The sequence below is a fragment of the Microtus pennsylvanicus genome, chromosome 1 (assembly GCF_037038515.1).
Source record: "Microtus pennsylvanicus isolate mMicPen1 chromosome 1, mMicPen1.hap1, whole genome shotgun sequence".
In the NCBI taxonomy this organism is placed as follows: Eukaryota; Metazoa; Chordata; class Mammalia; order Rodentia; family Cricetidae; genus Microtus; species Microtus pennsylvanicus.
The window spans coordinates 165,562,583-165,580,722 of record NC_134579.1 but is presented as its reverse complement, the minus strand read 5'-3'; the positions used below and the strand labels follow the sequence as shown (position 1 = coordinate 165,580,722).

Below are 18,140 nucleotides of genomic sequence, written 5' to 3'. Positions count from 1 at the left end.
CAAGAAAATATCCAGGGAAAGAGGCTAAATCACAGCCCATCTTCACTCCTCACTCGCTGTGGTGATTTGAAGGAGGATGGCCCCCACAGGCTCACATATATTTGAATGCTTGGTTCCCAGCCGGTGGGACTGTTTGGAAAGGATTAGGAGGTGTGGCCTTGCTAAGGGTGTGTCACTGAGGTGGGCTTTGAGGCTTCAAAAGCCCATGCCATCCCCAGTCAGCTCTCTGTCTCGTAGTTACATCTAGCGATACAAGCTCTCCAACACCATTCCTTCCTGTCTGCTGCCATGCTTCCTGCCACGCTGGGCATGGACCGCTCTCTGAAACTGCAAGTCATTAAAGGCTTTATTCTGTAAGTTGCCTTGGCCACGGCCTCTTCATAGCAATGGAAAAGTCACCCTGACAGCAGCTCACAGAGGCATTAGCTGGTATCAGCCACAGCTCCAAAGAGCCCTGGTCAGGAGTACTCTGCAGAATTAATGTGAGCACCACTGGTAAGCAGCGTAAAGTGCACGCAGCAAACAGCATGTAGAAACTTCTAAGCGATTGCTGCTTAACTTTTAAATTACTGTGTCCCACACGCACTCCAGGAGGCAGAAGAGCTTATAAAAGAAAGGGCAAGGGCTGTGCTTTAATCCCAAGCTGTTTTCAGTGATCTTAAACCATTTTCTTCTCCTGGATTTCCTTCCCTTAGGATCAATGCTCAACATAAGCAAATAAACAGAAACAAAATCACACAGTTGATGGGTTGGGACACAGTAGGAGTGCTCAGCAGGTCACAATTACCTTGTTTCCAATAAGGTCACACTCCTGAGGTTCCAGGTAGCTGTGAATTGTGGAAATTCATGATTCGACTCATTACAATCACCAAATTTAAATAAAATTATCATGGCAAGGTGGGAGGGGGACAAAGAGTGATGACAGATTACAGCACCACAGTGTTGTTAATAAGTTCAGAGTTAACAGTCTCTCCAGGACCACAACTAACAGAACTCAACTAGAGAGACTGTTCAGGCTCACAGGACTCTGGGAAGGCTTGGAAATATCAAAGGACCACAATGCAAACAACACTAAAACAGAGTAGTCTACTGATTTTAAGACGATCTATAAAAGATCCATATTAAGTATACATCTCATCACATGTGTATAAGTGTGTGTGTGTGTGTGTGTGTGTGTGTGTGTGTGTGTGTGTGTACACATGCATGTGGTGGCCAGAGTCAACCTAGTTTGTCGCTTTCTAGGTTCGCTCTACCTGCTTGCTTGCTGAGACATGATCTCTAAGTGGTCTGGGCTGACCCTTAGGGCCAGGCTGCCGAGCCACAGCGCTCTAGGTCTACCTTCCTCTATCTCCCAGGGCTGGGATTACAAGTGCCCACCACACACCAGTGTGCACCAGGCACGTGTGCTCCTGAACGCACATCAGAGGCTGGTGGGACGCGGCAGCTGTCTTCTACGGTAGCTCTTACAGTCTCAAGACAGGCTCTGACACTGAACCAGACACTTGCTTTTCGAGGCTAAGCTGGCCAGGAAGCTCTTGAAGTTCTACGTCTTCCTCACAATTTTAGGGGCACAGGCAGTGATGTCCTGGCCTTCACTGGGATTTGAACTCAGATCCTCATGCTCTGAGGCAAGTGCTCTCACCCATGCTACCTCCCCAGGCCGCCAAGCCAGCTTTACGTGGACTCTGGGGCTCAAGCTCAAGTCTTCAAACTTGCATGGTAAACACTTCACCATTTAAGCCATCTCCCTAGTGCCTTGGTATCAGGCATAAATGATTATTCCTACAGATATCAGGACCAGATATGCTAAGGAGCAAAGGGTAGTAAAAATACTTTCATCTAAAGCATACTAGTGGAGAGTAGCTGACAGGCACGAGACCCTAGCCTTCAGTAACTGAATTAGGAAGACGGCAAGTTCAAGGACAGCCTGGGATACAAAGCAAGACTCTAAGAAAACTCTCATTTAACTATTTTAGACAGGAAGTGATCATGGGTCTTAGAAAACTAAGGCTTTCTTTTAAAAAGTTACTAGGTCTTAATCTCCACCTCAAATTACCCTTTTCAAATGATGACATTCAGTCACGAAAGCACTCTATAGTAGAGTTCTTTAAACCAAGACAGAGAAAGATATACTCCGAATCAGCTTGAAGACCTGGGCACTCCCTCTGCTGGCTCTGAATTTAGATTCTCGATGGCTTCAGGAACTAAATTACCATTTTAAGAGACATGTGAACTGCCAGAAGAAATATAATATGGATCCTCCCTACACAGGCACACACACAGGCCTTCAAAGAAACAAACAATGAACTTCAGAACAAATGCTAGACACTGACACACATCCCCGTGGGTTCTGTCACCAGCTCATTTTAGAGGGAAACCAATGTCTGTGCTGCTGGCTGGGGTGCAGAGTTCCCGCCTTGGCCTGGCCCCCTCCAACTGTCCATGTGCCTTCTTTGCCCTGTAGGCACTTCCTCACCACTAGACTAGGGTACATCTGACAACTCAGGTCTGAGGAACCCCAAGATAACCCGGCTTCTCTTGGCTTCTTCGCCACGGGCCAAGCATAGCACAACTGCTAGATTGACCATGGCCAACCAGAGAAGTTAGTCTGTTTCACTGCAGTGTTATCTCAAAACAGTCACTGGGCACTGAGAAGGAGAAAAGAAAAAAAGATCTCAAGATTAGAAACCCAAAGCACCCTTGAGAAGTAGGGCACTCATAGCCTAAAGCAGCCTGCAGTGTCCTCCAGCCAGACAACTGCACTCCACCAGGACAGACCCAGCACAGACCCAGCACAGCACTGTCTGTTCCTTTGGGTTTCCTAAGCAGGGAAGGGGAGGAAAGTGGTCTGGGTCATGAGTACAATGAGCAAAGTTACTGAGACTCTCTGGCAGGGCTGTAATCAGAATCTGGGTCTTCTATCCAAGTCGCTTGCCTAACCAACTCAGAAAAGCGACAGGCTGGCCCTGCTGAAGTGACTTGACACGTTGACTGACTGAGATCCCCTCTTCCTTCACAGGTGACTTATTCCAAGGCTTACGTCCCCAAAAACAGAAGATCACAACAACTTCACTTCACTGACCAGCTGTTCTCCCGTGAGAGTGCAGAAGTAGACACGACCTGCTGACAATCGTTCAGAGGCTCTCAGGCAGGGCATGCGGATGGTGCTGGGGACCACGGGCACACCTGACTTCAGGCAGGGCATGCGGATGGTGCTGGGGACCACGGGCACACCTGACTTCAGGCAGGGCATGCGGATGGTGCTGGGGACCACGGGCACACCTGACTTCAGGCAGGGCATGCGGATGGTGCTGGGGACCACGGGCACACCTGACTTCAGGCAGGGCATGCGGATGGTGCTGGGGACCACGGGCACACCTGACTTCATCTTTTCCCATCACTCTTGAAATGTCACCCATCACTCTTCCTCCCATTTCTGGTGTGAATTGTAGTTTTCAGGGACTTTAATAGTAAGAAACAAACACTATCAGAAACTCCGCCTTCACACCACATCATGTCAACATCACAGCCACGGGGACTAAGGCTACTGACACCTTCACACCTGCAAGTATCCAGGTCACCTGGCCAGCTCAGTCCTGAGTCACAGTTTCAACTTTCAGCAACAAGAATCTCAGAAGAAGGTCACCCTGTGGGCTGAGGAACAAGGAACCAAAAGCCATGCCCTAGTGCAAGCGCACCCGTGCCCGTCTCTGACACTGGGAATATATGAGCATCAAAGGCGGATATGAAGAACCAGGCAGGGGTCACGGCATGAGCAGGCAAGGAAGCCTGAGAGGCCTTCTTCAGCAAGGTGAACTAAGAGTGCTGGTGCTGGCCATGGGAAAAAAAAACCAGTCAGTCCCTCCTGTGAGTCAGCCGAGGAAGGGGGAGGAGCCAGGGAGAGCGAATGCAGTAGGAGCTTGCAGAACTGGAAGCAAACTGTACTGTCAGGAGCAGCTGTGAAGCCACAATGGCTAGCAGCAGACTCTCCACGGCAGTGGCGCCCTGAACTCCTGTGAGCACACTTTAACCACACCCCAACAAGCTGTGAAACTCTGACCCGGTCATGCGTGAGCTCCTGGCCTCACACTTCACAGAAAAAAGGAGCAGATCTCTTAAGAGCCCTTTTGGCTCTAAGGGTAAATGAACAGCACGGCAGAGGGGTCAGCTCTCAGGTGCCACCCCTCAGAGGCCCGGCATCCACGCTCCAGGCCTCACCAACAGATCTGAAGAGCGCACGTCCGTGCAGTGCTGTAGGTGGGCTCTCTCTCACACAGACTCAAACTCTGGGCCTCATGCTGCAGAAGCCTTGCATCCATATAGCAAGCTCAAAGTGACCTGCAAGAGCCGAAGAGCAGCCACCCAAGGGCAATGCCTACTTTGCCATTGGTCATAGACTCTCGGCAGAGGTTAGAGAAAAGTCTAGAAATACAGATGTGCAAAATGCCAAGGGTGAACAAGAACAGGTTCACAGAGCAGACTTCATGTTATCAGCCTGTCTCTCCCCTCTAGAACGTAAACGCCTGTGAACTGGAGTTTTATCTGCCATATACTACCACAGCATCCTGGGGCTGGGCAGAATGCCCTGTGTACAGTGTGCTTGTAATAAATACACGCTGAATGAATGAGAACCGATAGGAGTGGGCACAGAGAGTTCTCATCCTGCCACCTTCACTTACTACCAAGCTGTCCTGTCAGTTGATACTAACATACTTGTGGATGTCTGGTCCCTCCTAACGCAGCCACAAGGCAAACTGGCCCTAGACTCATCATTTGTGACACGGTATAAAGGAAATAAATAAGTCAGGAAAAGGATCAAGTTTGTCTCCCAAAGGAAAGAGATATTAAAACAAAATAAATCCTACTTTCTCCCCAGCTCTAGAAATCTGGACTCTGGGGCACCAGCGAAAGAGAAGTGGGAAACTCAGCAGAATGCAGGGCCTACGAGGCTGATCCCTGCATTGTCACCAAGGGGCTTGGGAGGCTGATGTCTGCTAAGTTTGGCTCTTTTTCCCCCAGTCCAAGTAAATGATTTTCTTAGTAGACAAAACCTTTTCGTTATCTTCCAGATAAAACTATCTGGTGTGTTTAAATACAAATCAGAAGCAGAGCACTAAAGTTTATCTTCAACATGTTCTATGGTATCATTTCCCTAAAATAGAACCCTCCTAAAGTCTCCTAAAAATAAGCCTGCTAAAGTTTCATTTTCTGAGGAGATAAATACATGAAAACACACACTTGGCTTCCTTCTGAAGTGTCTTTTCTGTTACATGAGGTTCAAAGATCAAAGTCTGGAAGGTCCAGTTTCTTCACTCACAGGTCAGTGACGCAGCTTTGCAAAAGAGGAAAACAGTGCCCCGTGCAGGGCCGCTGAAGAAAGAGGAAGCAGTTATCGAGAATCACTGACAAGAGCACTGCCAGGGGAAATTACAAAACAGCAAGGGCCAAGCAGAAGACAGATTCTTCACACATAACTGGCTCTGTGGCATCCAAAAGGGTCAGCTATCAAAATTATAAACGAACATGGAATTCTGGCTACAGCAGTCTGAAATCTAAAACTAAATTTTAAAACAAGTTGCAATTAAAATAACTTTTTTTTTTTTTAAATACACAGTATGTTGAAGTCTCCCCAGGTCTGGGGTTCCTCCCTGGAGACATTCTGGGCAGGTCAACCCTCATCTTTTTCTCTTTTTTTAACCTTGGCAGCACTTTCCCATGAGAGGCTCAGACTGTGAAGACTCGCCCTCTGCACGAAAGCAAAGTCCTCACACAGTAGGTAGCCACAGAAACTCGGGGCTGTTTAGTGGGATCCTGCTGCTAACCCTAAGAAATGAAAGTGTGTGGAGATCTGGAAAAGGGAGTACATGATGAACAGGGGTTCCGGGTGACTCCTGGGGTCCTGGGGGCCTCCCAAGTCAAGGGGAACTGAGGAAACTCGCTACAGTGCCCTGGAGGTAAACTTAATCTGATAGAGGAACAGTAACCTCTTCCCAGGGACCACTCTGGTTGTTCACTTCTGTCCCCACTGATAGCCATCACCCTCCCAGGCACAGCCTGCATTGGGCAAGGGCTTCCTCTTTTGTTAAAATGCTTTCTTGACATTAGTGCTACTTCAGGCTTCCTAAGCAACCACATTGACAAACGACAGATCACGCAGCTACCCCAACATGACACCCTTGTTGGCCTGCGTCCTTCTGATGCTAAAATAACCACCAGTGTCTGTACAAGTGTCTGGGGGGAAGCGGACAATTGAGCTTCTCGGGAAAGCAAATTTTTAAAAGACCAATTTAAAGAAAATAGTGTGATGAAGCCCAGCGACCAAGACCTCTAGACCTGTATAGCCACTAATTAGCCGTGTACTCCTTGTGATCTGAGAACAGTTTTCAATCTCTTGAAATACCAAGTTCTTCTCCAATGAAAGGATCGAACTACATCAGCAACTTCATCCTGGCCATACATTAGGATCACCCAGGAACCAAGGCAAGAGTGCTGATGCCGCCACACAGGAGCCAAATCCCATCAAATTCTGGGAGTGCTAGTAGTTCTCAATTGTTCCCAGGTGATTCTAAAAAGCCAGCCACTGCTGGAAACAACGGGTCTGAATCCCAACTTTCAAGGCCTCTTTCTAATTCTTTAATTCTGTCTGTAATTTCTGTCACTTTCATTTTTTCTGGTCTTTCTTTCTTTCTTTCTTTTTTTTTTTTGAGGGAGGAATGGGAAGAAGTCTTCCTCTTGGAACTTGCCATGAAGACCAGGCTGGTCTCAAACTCATAGAGACTGCCTGCCTCTGCCTCCTGAGTGCTGTGATTAAAGGTGTGTACCCTTATGCCCCAGCTTTATTCTGTAATTTTCAAATGATAATTCTGGTTACAGAGTTACATGATGTTCAGCCCCAAAAGCCACAAGGGAAGTGAGTTTAAAACCCTGTATACCTTCCCTGTATGCAAATGTTTGCAAGTTAACCTGAATACTAGACATTTTTAGAAGTTAAGCAAGCATTCTAAAGAATAACTCCGAAGGAAAGTAGTGCGCTTGAAGTGCAGGTTTCCAAAGTGACTATTCATTACAGGAGGCAGTCCCTAAACTCAGATGTGTGGAAACGCTCACAGTTAGCTGCTACCTTCTCTCCTTCACTCTTCTTCCAGCCCCACTAAACCAGTAACAAAAAAAGCTGGCTGGCTTGCACTAAGGGTCTTCTGTCTCCGTCATTAAAGATATGGACAATCCTATGGCTGCTTCTTTTGATGAAGGTCAACTTGCAAAAACTTCCTAAATTATATTCCTTCAAGTCTTGAAGGATTACTTAATACATATTAGGATTAAAGTAAAAATAATTATAAAGCATATGCCCTAAAATACATAATAAGTTTTGAAATATTCTATCTGCAATATTTTATACAGCTTTAGTCAGAGATGGTAGTGAAAAGAAGACTTTGAAACAAATAAACAGCTATAAAACCACAAATGACTATGTCCCCTTGGCTCTACTGAAATCCTCAAATCTTTATAAAAATATAGCTACTTTTGGTAACCACTTTCTGAAATAAATCTTAGAAAAATTAAAAATTCAAACACACAAAACTGGTATTTTTATAAACACAACAGCAAGAAATGCTACTTATGGAATTAAACTGCTTTTGTAATCCTAAAAATCAGAGCTGTAAGATGGCTTAGCAGGCGAAGGCACTCGCCACCAAGTCTAATGACCTGAACTCAGCTCCCAGGATACCCTAGGTGAGAAAAATGCTCCCAAGAGTTGTCTTCTAGAGGACTTAGACACACACACACTCATCAGAAAAGGTTAAAAACCCTTTCCTATGTTAATTTTTACAGTTAAGTAACCTTCACCTAATAGATTCTCTATAGCTAATTCAAATACGTTGGATTTAATTTCAAGTATGAATTTTCTGAGAAATATTCCGAACTCCCAAGTGCATTTTGCTCAGTTCTACACACACCTTCCAGACAGTGTACAGGGAAGCAAACCCTTGCCCTCCACTTCAAAGCAGCATTCAGAGCTATCACACCAGCAAGACTCTGTATCAGAAGCCCATCCCTTCTGGAAACAACCCCCCACCTCACACTCCCGACATTCCATTGGAAAACAATAGAATCCGATCAAACACAAGCCCTGTCCCATCACCATCTGAATCACCTAGAATGAGACAGATCTGTGGAACGTTTTGCTTTTAAGCCATCTAAGCAAGGCCTCTCTCCAGGACCGTGCACGTCTTAGAAGACCTTCGTCTGCCAGGCTTTTACAGCTCTACTTCAGCTCTCCACAGAGAGGAACTGTTCTTACTTCATACACCTCAAAACCTAGACCCACAAGTCAGGGATCCACAAGGGAGCGAAGTAAGGAAAAAAGAAAACTGTAAGCAAAAGCAAGGGGTTCGTGACAGTTCCAGTAACATGGGGACTCTGCTGCCGCTTTCAGGGGAAGGGTGCCCAGAAGAGCAGGGCAGCCCAGCAGGGCACAGGATTGAATGCCCAAGTGCAGGAAGTCATTACAGCATAGCCTTTCCTCACCTCTCCCTACCACGTGTGGGTGCCCCCAGAGGCTAAAAAGGAACAGAAGTCTCTCTCTGGCTCATTTATAAGTAGAAGCCATTATGGCCCAACCCAGCTATCAACCCCCCTCCCTCCCACATAGGTAAAGCTCAGCCCTGAGTCCCCAACACGTGACACCAGCCTCAAATACTGCCTGCAGCAGCATAGGCCTCCACTGGGGCAGCAAGTGTAGCCAGTACACTTTGGGGTGACAAACCCAGTCTGTTCCAAGCCCCGGAGCATTCTTCAGAGTCTGCCTGCTGGCAGGGTTGCTGGAGTGACAGCTCTAGAGAATACAGGTGTGAGCAGGAAAGGCCTGTGAGCCGGCCAGGACGGTCAGCCATCATTGCCTTCTTAATGGGATCGATTTGCCTGTTGGTGTCAACACCCACAAGCACAAGTTGGACCCAAGGATCCACATTCAGTTTGCTAGTATCAGGCTCCTGCCACTGACTTGAACGCAGTCCCAAACACTCCCCCACACACACCCCTTCCCTCCACCCACTGTCCTTGCTACAGCCCACTTACATTCCCTCCATTCCAAAGTTGGCCGCCGACCTACCTCCTCCCCGCAGTAGGGGTAATCCAGCAAATACAAATGTCCCCGTCCTTCCTTCCTTAGTGTGTGCCCCTTGCCCACAGCCTCCTCACCTAGGCATGCCCAAGGCTTGTTCGGAACCCTCCTTTCCCTCTCTGAGGCCACCCCCAGGCTTTCCTCCTCCAGGGGCGAAAAGAACCCCCCTCCGTCAAAAGCCTCACAACAGAGGCTTCCCTGCCAACCCTCTCCGGGCACGGGCAGAACGCTCGCTTCAGTAAGCGCCTGGCAGGTCCGGCCGCCAGCCCCTGGTAGGTACGCACCTTCCAGCCCGCCGAGCTGTTGCTGTCGCCCTTATCCTTGAAGTAGGGCACACAGCGCACCATCCACTCGTAGATCTGGGACAAAGTGAGCCGTTTGTCCGGGGAGCTCTCGATGGCGCGGGTGATCAGGTCGGCGTAGGACAGGTTCCCCCAGGCATTCCGCCGCGAAGAGCATTTCCTCGGCTGCCCAGAGCCCCCAGCCGCCCCCGGCTGCGGCGGTGGCAGTGGCTGCTGTGTCTGCAGTGGCGTTTGCGTGCCCCCGCTCAGGGCGGCTGCCGCGGACGCTGGCCCGGACCCGAGGTCCTGCCCTCCGGGAGCCAGCAGCCTGGTCGAGTCCTCGAGGAGCAACCCTGAGCCCAGCGTGCTACTCAGGCCACCACCGATCACCATGGCCGAGCTGGCTCGGCCGCCACTGTCCTCGTCGTCTTCATCGTCGTCCTCCTCGGGGATCATGGAGTCTGCGGCCGTCTCCCCCGAGGGCTTGGCCGGGCTCGCCTGCAGCTCTGGCCTCTGCAGGGGCCACGTACAGGAGCGCGGCCGACTCTGGGGCTCGAACTCTGGGTCCAGCTCCACTTCCAGCGGAGAGAGCGGGACCTGGGAGGCTGATGCCTCTGCCATCTTCGCCGCCTGCCCCCCGCCCGCGGCTCGGGCTCTCGCGCTGTCCTCTCGCGCCCAGGCTGGGTGCGGCGGGAGAAGACCAGGGCGCCGCGAAGGCTCGGGCTCCGGCTGCCTAGGGAAGCGCCAAGAGAGAGTTGGTTATCCCGTGCGAGAGCCTAGTCCTCCGAGACTCCTGGCCCGCCACCGCCGCCTCCTCCTCCTAGAACGGGCGGACCTGGGGACGTGCGTCCCGCGAACCTGGCGCAGCAGACGCCGCCCCCTGGCCAGGCCGCCCGGGAGACGCGAGCGAATCGACGGCCGCGCACCGGGCAGCCCCCTCCCCCGAGGCCGTCGCCAGATCTGCAGGTCTCTGCCGGGCTAGGTGGCGGTGTGTGTGTGGGGGGGAATGGAGGGTAAAGGGGAGGAACAGAGGGGGGCGGGGGAGGAGCGCCCGCGCCTGTAAGTGGGCAACCTCCAGACCCCAGCAACACAGCAGCGATCGGAGGGCGGGCGAGCGTGCGTGCGTTTGTTTATGTTTCGCTCCGACCCGCTCAAGTGCCTCCCGCAGAGGCGCAGCCCAAGTCACAGGAGTCCTGAGCTCTTCTCCCCCCTCCAGGGCCCTGGACTGCCGCCCCCCCCCGCACACCCCTCCCATACGAGTGGCCCGAGACTAAGGCTGGCGCAGGCAACTCCCGTCTCTTCCTCTCGACCCGAGGACCAGCAGGGCGAGCGTGGGGGTCCGGGCGCCAACTGCCCAGGGTCACTTCCAACAAGAGAGAGAGGGCCGACCCTGCAGGAGCGACCATCAAAAGGATCTAAGGTGTCTTTACTTGGAGACGTGGGGCCCTCCGCCCCCTTCCCGGTCAGAAACGGGAGGGAGGAAGCAAGTGGGAACATAAATCTTCCAACAGGTCGGGAAGCGCCAAATCTCCCGGGCTGCCAGAAAACCCGGACCAGCACGTTCATCACCTCCTTGCTCCCGCTGCTGCCATCTTGACAGTTCCCCCCTTCCCTCAAGTCCTTTAAAGACACTAGCGGGAGGGAAGGGGGGGGGGAATGCACCGAGTCACGGGGAGGGAAAGGGAAGCGCCTGGCCCAGCTCGGAAACAGATCCGGAGTCACTGGGAACGCGGCCGCCCCACTGCACAGCTCCAGCGCCTACCTCGGCTCCTTCCCTTCAGGGACGAGGCGGGAGGGCGCACGATTCCGAGCGAGCCCAGGGCACGGCGACGAGGGGGCGCTTGGGCCGCCGCAGCAGCCCGCCGGAGGAACCTCCTGTCAGCCTGCGCGCCGCCGCCTTCCACATTCCTCCTCCTCCCTTCCCCGAGCAGGGCGGCCGCGGCAGCAGCACAAAGTTATAGACACACGCAGGGAGCCTCAACCTAGGCTGACGGCGGGGCGGGTCCCCGCCCAGGGGGAGGGCTGGGGCGGGGGCCGGGAGTGCTGCCGTGCGTGCGTGGGGGAGTGCGCGTGTGTGCTCAGTCGCGCCTGCGCGGGGCTGCGGGAGTGGGGGACGGGCGCGCGTCGCGAGCTGGGGTTCGGCCGGCTCTCGCCGCCCTCCGTCCCGGCGTCTTCCTCGCTCCCGGGAACTTCAGCGACAGCACGGCACCACGCCGGCCCGGGACGGACGGGCAAGTTAGAGCGCACCGAGGTGCGCAGTCGCGTGCCTTTTCCGCTCCAGGGCCAGCGTCTGACTCGCGGGTCCCTGGCCTGCGCGTCGGACATCGGGTTCGGAGCCCGCCCTGGTATCGGGTTCCTCCTTAGAACCCGACACCCGGTCACACCCGAGATAAGACTCTAAACGCAGATGACAAGGGTTACCTTGGCGTGGAAACACTGGCCAGCGAGGCCAGCGGCGCCTGGCTATAGGCACCGAAAGGTGTGTGCTGGACTCTCACCTGGGACGTTCAACCACCGTCGCGCTTCGCTTCTCGCGGATTTCAAGGCAAACCGGGCAAAGTGCAACTCAGGAAGACAAGTGCAGTGCGCCCCAGTCCTGAAAGCGGGAGCAGATACCGAACTGGAAGCGGGCTACGAGCTTGACTTTTTAAGTCTTTAGGCTTCAACTAGCACTTTCGCAAGCCCTTATCCGTGCCTCTAGACCGTTCGCGTGTGCTTTCCCGCACCACATGCGACATGCATACCAAAAAGTCTACCCATTCTGATACATTTGCTATTTCAAAACAAAATCCTCTCAAGTCACTGCAGATAAAAGTTGGGGCTCCGCAACAACCCAGTCCACAGGAAAAACAAACAAACAAAAAAAAAAGCGGAGAAGCGCCGGCAAAGGCCGCCTACCCTGGAACTCCGGCCTCCAGGCTTTGCGCGCGACCCGTCACTCAAGTGACGTGCAGCCCCGCCCCTGCACCAAGCTAGTTCGACGCGTACAAACAGATGATGTCATTGTCTCTACACGCGCGTGACCCCGGAGCCCCTGCGCCGCGTCGCCATTCGCTGCGCCGCTTCCTCGTCAAGCCACGCCGCGCGCTGACTGGCCGCCGCCGCCGCAAGTCTCCGGGCCCCAAACGCCCCTCTCTACCTCTCGCCCCCGCCCCCAGCAAATAATAAACAATCGAGTAAAATTGGAAGAACGGGGAGGTGGGGGGGGCGAGAACGAAGACGCTCCGGGAGACAGCCTTCGGCGCGCGCAGACGGCGGGAGGACTAGAGAGGGTGGATCGTGCGGGGAGGAGGGAAAGGAGGAAGAAAGCGGACCTGGGCGGCTTGCTCCGGCAGGGCAAGAAACTTGCGGGACCTCGGAGGAGGATCGCCTGCCGGTGCGGCGGGCGCTAGGGCCTCAGGTCCCAGCAGAGGCGGACTGGGCGGGGCCCGGATTGCGGGGGCGGGGCCTAGCTGCGCAGAAGCCCGCAGGCGGAGCCGGGCGACACGTGCGGGAGGTGGGGGCGCGCTGCTTGGGCTGGTTCGGGACGCGCGGCCCCGGCGGCTCGCGCGCTTGTTTACCAGCACACGTGTGTATTATTTTTGAGATGGAATGTGGGACTGGCGGCGCGGCTGGCGCGCGTGGGGCCGCCCGCGTCGGCGGAGGGACGCGGTGAGGTGAGGCTCCCCGAGCGAAGCAGGCCCGGCTGGCCGGGTCTGCTCTTCCCGCATAGCCGGAGGCTCGGGCCACGCGTCACGACTACGAGGTTCCCGCGCTATCCCGGTAGCTGCGGAGAAACAGGCAGTAGCCGGGAAACGGTGCCGCCCTCGCGTGTGCTCTTCGGGCTCCTGCTTTCACGAAAACAAAGCCACAGCCTTAGGGACGCGCTGCGCTGCTGCACACACCTGGACCACGAGGTGGACCCTGCGCGGTCTGTGCCCTTGCTTCGAATAGCCCCAGTCCTTAAGTACTGGTTTTCGGGGTGCGTGACTCGGCCCACGTACAAATAAATGCATTTCCATCACCTCGGTTTGGGAAGGGAAGGTGAAGAAAGGAATTCTGCCTTCTAGGGTTGCTAGCTACCTTAGGATCCTCTCCAGGCCTTTCCAGTCTGTCTACTAAGAAGCCCCGAGCTTGATTTTAATTTACAGCCTGGCAATGTAGATGATGACCTGGTATCTCAGATTCAGCTTCTATTGCCTGTGCTGCAAATAGGGGTGGAGATTTGTAGAGAGGTTAGGGGTTATTATTCAGAGTCTGGTGTTGGGCTCTGTGCCCAGGTCAAACTCCAAAGATCTCACTTACTGTTTTAAAAAAAAAAACCAAAAACATCCTATGAAATAAATTCTTCTGTAAATCTAAGCAGTCTGTCCCACTAGAGTGCACACCTGCAAAAGTAGAAAGAATGTGTTGACACTGGCTGGGCTCTGAGCCCTTAGATTTTTCTCCATGAACATGTTGAGTGTCCATTTACAGAGTGCACAACTAAGGGCATCCAAATATCACGCTGTAAGAGTCTGGACTATCACTGAGAGCATTTTGACCTGAAGAGTAGAGAATGGGGACCAGGCACACGATGCAATTTATCTCAAAAACTTGCAGTCTTAACTGGTGCCATAAGACGTGTTTGATAGTTAAGTATGTCAAGAGTTTGAAATCTGCAAGGCAAATCAAGGACATGCATGTAGTGTTGGGTGTCTGTGTGTGCTTCAGAGAGTTTATTACTATGGGAAAACTTTGACGACACACCCTGAACCTCCCCTTATATTGCCTTTCTGTAGTTGGAATTTTCTTTAGGCCATCAACCAGCTCCCAAATAAAGATCCAAAGACTTATTAATTATGAAAGCTCGGCCTTAGCTTAGGCTTGTTCCATTAGATCTTTTAACTTAATTTAACCTGTTTTTCCATTCCTCTATGTTTTGCCTCACTTTTTTTTAAGCCTTTTTTTCATTCTGTATGCCCTGTTTTCCTGCTTCCTCCATGTCTGGTTAGGCCCTGGCATCTCTTTTTCTTCTCAGAGTCTAAATTCCTCTTCTTACTAATTCTTCCTGCCCAGAAGTCACACCTATACCTCCTCCCTCACTATTGGCCGTTCAGCTTTTTATTAGACCAATCAGGTGCCTTAGGCGGGCACAGCAACATATCTTTACATAACTAAACAAGTGCAGAGCATCTTTACATCGTTATACATGTATGTCTTTGCATAGTTATACATGTATGTCTTTGCATAGTTATACATGTATGTCTTTGCATAGTTATACATGTATGTCTTTACATAGTTATACATGTATATCTTTACATCGTTATACATGTATGTCTTTACATAGTTATACATGTATATCTTTACATCGTTATACATGTATGTCTTTACATCACTATACATGTATATCTTTACATCACTATACATGTATGTCTTTGCATAGTTATACATGTATGTCTTTGCATAGTTATACATGTATGTCTTTGCATAGTTATACATGTATGTCTTTGCATAGTTATACATGTATGTCTTTGCATAGTTATACATGTATGTCTTTGCATAGTTATACATGTATGTCTTTGCATAGTTATACATGTATGTCTTTGCATAGTTATACATGTATGTCTTTACATCACTATACATGTATGTCTTTGCATAGTTATACATGTATATCTTTACATCACTATACATGTATGTCTTTGCATAGTTATACATGTATATCTTTACATCGTTATACATGTATGTCTTTACATAGTTATACATGTATGTCTTTGCATAGTTATACATGTATGTCTTTACATAGTTATACATGTATGTCTTTGCATAGTTATACATGTATATCTTTATAGTTACACATGTATGTCTTTACATAGTTATACATGTATGTCTTTGCATAGTTATACATGTATGTCTTTGCATAGTTATACATGTATGTCTTTGCATAGTTATACATGTATGTCTTTACATAGTTATACATGTATGTCTTTGCATAGTTATACATGTATGTCTTTGCATAGTTACACATGTATGTCTTTGCATAGTTATACATGTATGTCTTTGCATAGTTATACATGTATGTCTTTACATAGTTATACATGTATGTCTTTACATCACTATACATGTATGTCTTTGCATAGTTATACATGTATATCTTTACATAGTTATACATGTATGTCTTTGCATAGTTATACATGTATGTCTTTACATCGTTATACATGTATGTCTTTGCATAGTTATACATGTATGTCTTTGCATAGTTATACATGTATATCTTTACATAGTTATACATGTATGTCTTTGCATAGTTATACATGTATGTCTTTGCATAGTTATACATGTATGTCTTTGCATAGTTATACATGTATGTCTTTGCATCGTTATACATGTATGTCTTTGCATAGTTATACATGTATGTCTTTGCATAGTTACACATGTATGTCTTTACATAGTTACACATGTATGTCTTTGCATAGTTACACATGTATGTCTTTACATAGTTATACATGTATGTCTTTGCATAGTTAAATATTCTGTTTCACCTGACCTTGCAGACCTCCCTACCCCAACCCTAACCCTATCACTATTTCCTCCTACAACCCTGTCTCCATCTAAACTTTATTATAGGAAAGCTGAGGAAGTATGGTGGGTGTTGACCCAGTTGGGTGCCAGCATTATCTTTAAGGTAGATATCTTCCGGTTTTGCTTTTAAGACAGGGTCCTTTGTCCAGACTGGTCTTGAACTTGAGTGGCAATTACAGATACATGCCACCATACGCAGCTAAGGTTAAAAAAAAAAATCAAAACTTTTCCCACCTCGTATTTCCATTTAAGGTGATGATTATCCTATGCCCAGGAAACTCGACTACTAGAAGAGCAATATTCTAAATTTAACCTGAGTAAGGTGAATAAAAGCATTTGGTCAACTCTCTGTGAGGGGCCTTGGAAGAGGTACAGGCCCAGCTTCCTCGGGGACCACTGTTGTACGCTTAGCAGAGTCCTCCCGAAAGGCAGGCTGTGGTGCTCCTAACCCCAAGTTCAAATCCATAGTGCTAAGCATGCAGCACCCCAGAAAGTGCTCACTTTCCTTCTGAGTTGGCTTCTGCTGTCTCAACAAATATGTGACCCAGCTAAAAAGGAGCGAATCCCCAACATTTGGGGGTGTGGCTGCTCCCTAGTCCTGTCCCTTCCTGTATTCTCTCAGCAAATCCCGCCGTAGTCAAATGCCTTAGTTGAACATCATGGACCAAAGCACACAGTGGTTGTGCTGTGGGGTCTTTCCAGGCAGTCTTTGTCATCACTTGCTCTCCAAGAGCACCTGCGCCTCCTACCCTCTCGCTTCCCATTTGCTGCCACAGGTTGACCTGATGACAGTCCCTGGAAAGCCTCCCTGCTTGTGACAGTGACTGCCCATAGTTCATTTGGAGGGCAAATGTGGACGAAGAGGGTCAGGGAGCCCAGGCACCATCAACAAGTGTCCACCTCAGATAAAATTGGGAGGATGGTAAATTGAGCTGTGTGCTGCTTTGGGATTAGGGTGTGACAGCAGCTGACCTCCTTTTGTCACTGAATGTGCTCTGGCCCCAGAGCCGAACTCTTCCTTTGCAGGTTAAGCCTCACAGAGTTCGTAGGAGATTGGTTCAGTAGTGCTAAATGATGAGAAGATTGAGAGCCCGAGCTCTTGAGTTTAGGCTGGCTCCTTTGTTTACCACCTCTTTACTTTGGGGACATTTTTCATCCGTAGAGTCCCAGTTTAAGATTGAGCTTAGTGACACTGTAGACCAGAAGCATTTGGGTTCGATTGGTACCATACTCAAGGTTTCAGCATGAAGATGGGGCAACAGATGGCTCAGCCTAGAGAGGCACTTTCTGCCAAGTCTGATGGCCTGTGGTTCCTTAGACTCGTGATGAAAGGAGAAAACTGACTTCTGCGCCTTGTCTGACCTCTGACCTCCACATGCCCACCATGAAAGGCGTGTGCCCCCACATAGATGTATATACACACTAAATAAATACATGTTTAAAAGTTATTTTTGAAACTTAGAAGAAAGCCAGGCTCCATTTTTGAACCAACTACATTTATGTTCTGAGAGCAGAGTCTGGCTTTAAGTTTTTCAACATTTGCTAGGCAGATCAAAGGCATGCTGGAGACCCCTGACGCAGGAGCCACTTGCTCTGTCTCATGTTCACTCACAGTAGTGACTGGCTCCTAACAAACATGACTATTATCTGATTCCACTCAAGGAGGCAGGCCCATGCCCAAACCACCTCCGTTTGTCTCCAGAACAACCTGCCAGGGCAGAGACCATCCCTGTCATTATATAGAAATTTACCTCAGGTCACAGAGTGAGTGGCTGCCTCAGAATCTTGTTCAGGATCTGTCAGAACCCATGGCAAGCCCGTATCTCTCAGCCTTGCTTTGTTTCCCCAGTCACAGGCCCAGAGAAAAGGAGCTGCAGCCTGACCAAGTGAGCTAGAGCCAAAGGAATCATAGGACACTCTACATACACACGCACACGCGCACACACACACACACACACAGAGCATTTCCAGAGCTGTGGGTTATCTGGCCAAATCTGCCCCCATGTGGCTGTTTGGTGCCCTCTCCTGGGTGTTTTCTAATGTTGCTGCCAGTATTTTAAAGAAGAGAGATTTTACTTGAAAGCCAGCTTTACAACTCTTGAATTATTAGAAAATCTAGTAACAGTAGCATCCCACACTCCCCACCATGGCGGCCTCTGCTTCCTAGCTCACTCTGTCAGGCCCTTTCCTCTCGT

General features: G+C 50.0%; 1 protein-coding gene across 1 annotated transcript in view; it reads right to left on the bottom strand.

The window, feature by feature from the left end:
• Positions 1 to 12,786, bottom strand: part of Foxo3 (forkhead box O3) — a 93,810-nt gene extending 81,024 nt beyond the window's left edge. The window contains 2 exon segments of the mRNA XM_075944691.1: positions 9,409 to 10,138; positions 12,720 to 12,786. Coding sequence (XP_075800806.1) covers positions 9,409 to 10,026 — 618 coding nt within the window. The 5' untranslated portion in view covers positions 10,027 to 10,138; positions 12,720 to 12,786.
• Positions 12,787 to 18,140: the final 5,354 nt, after the last annotated feature.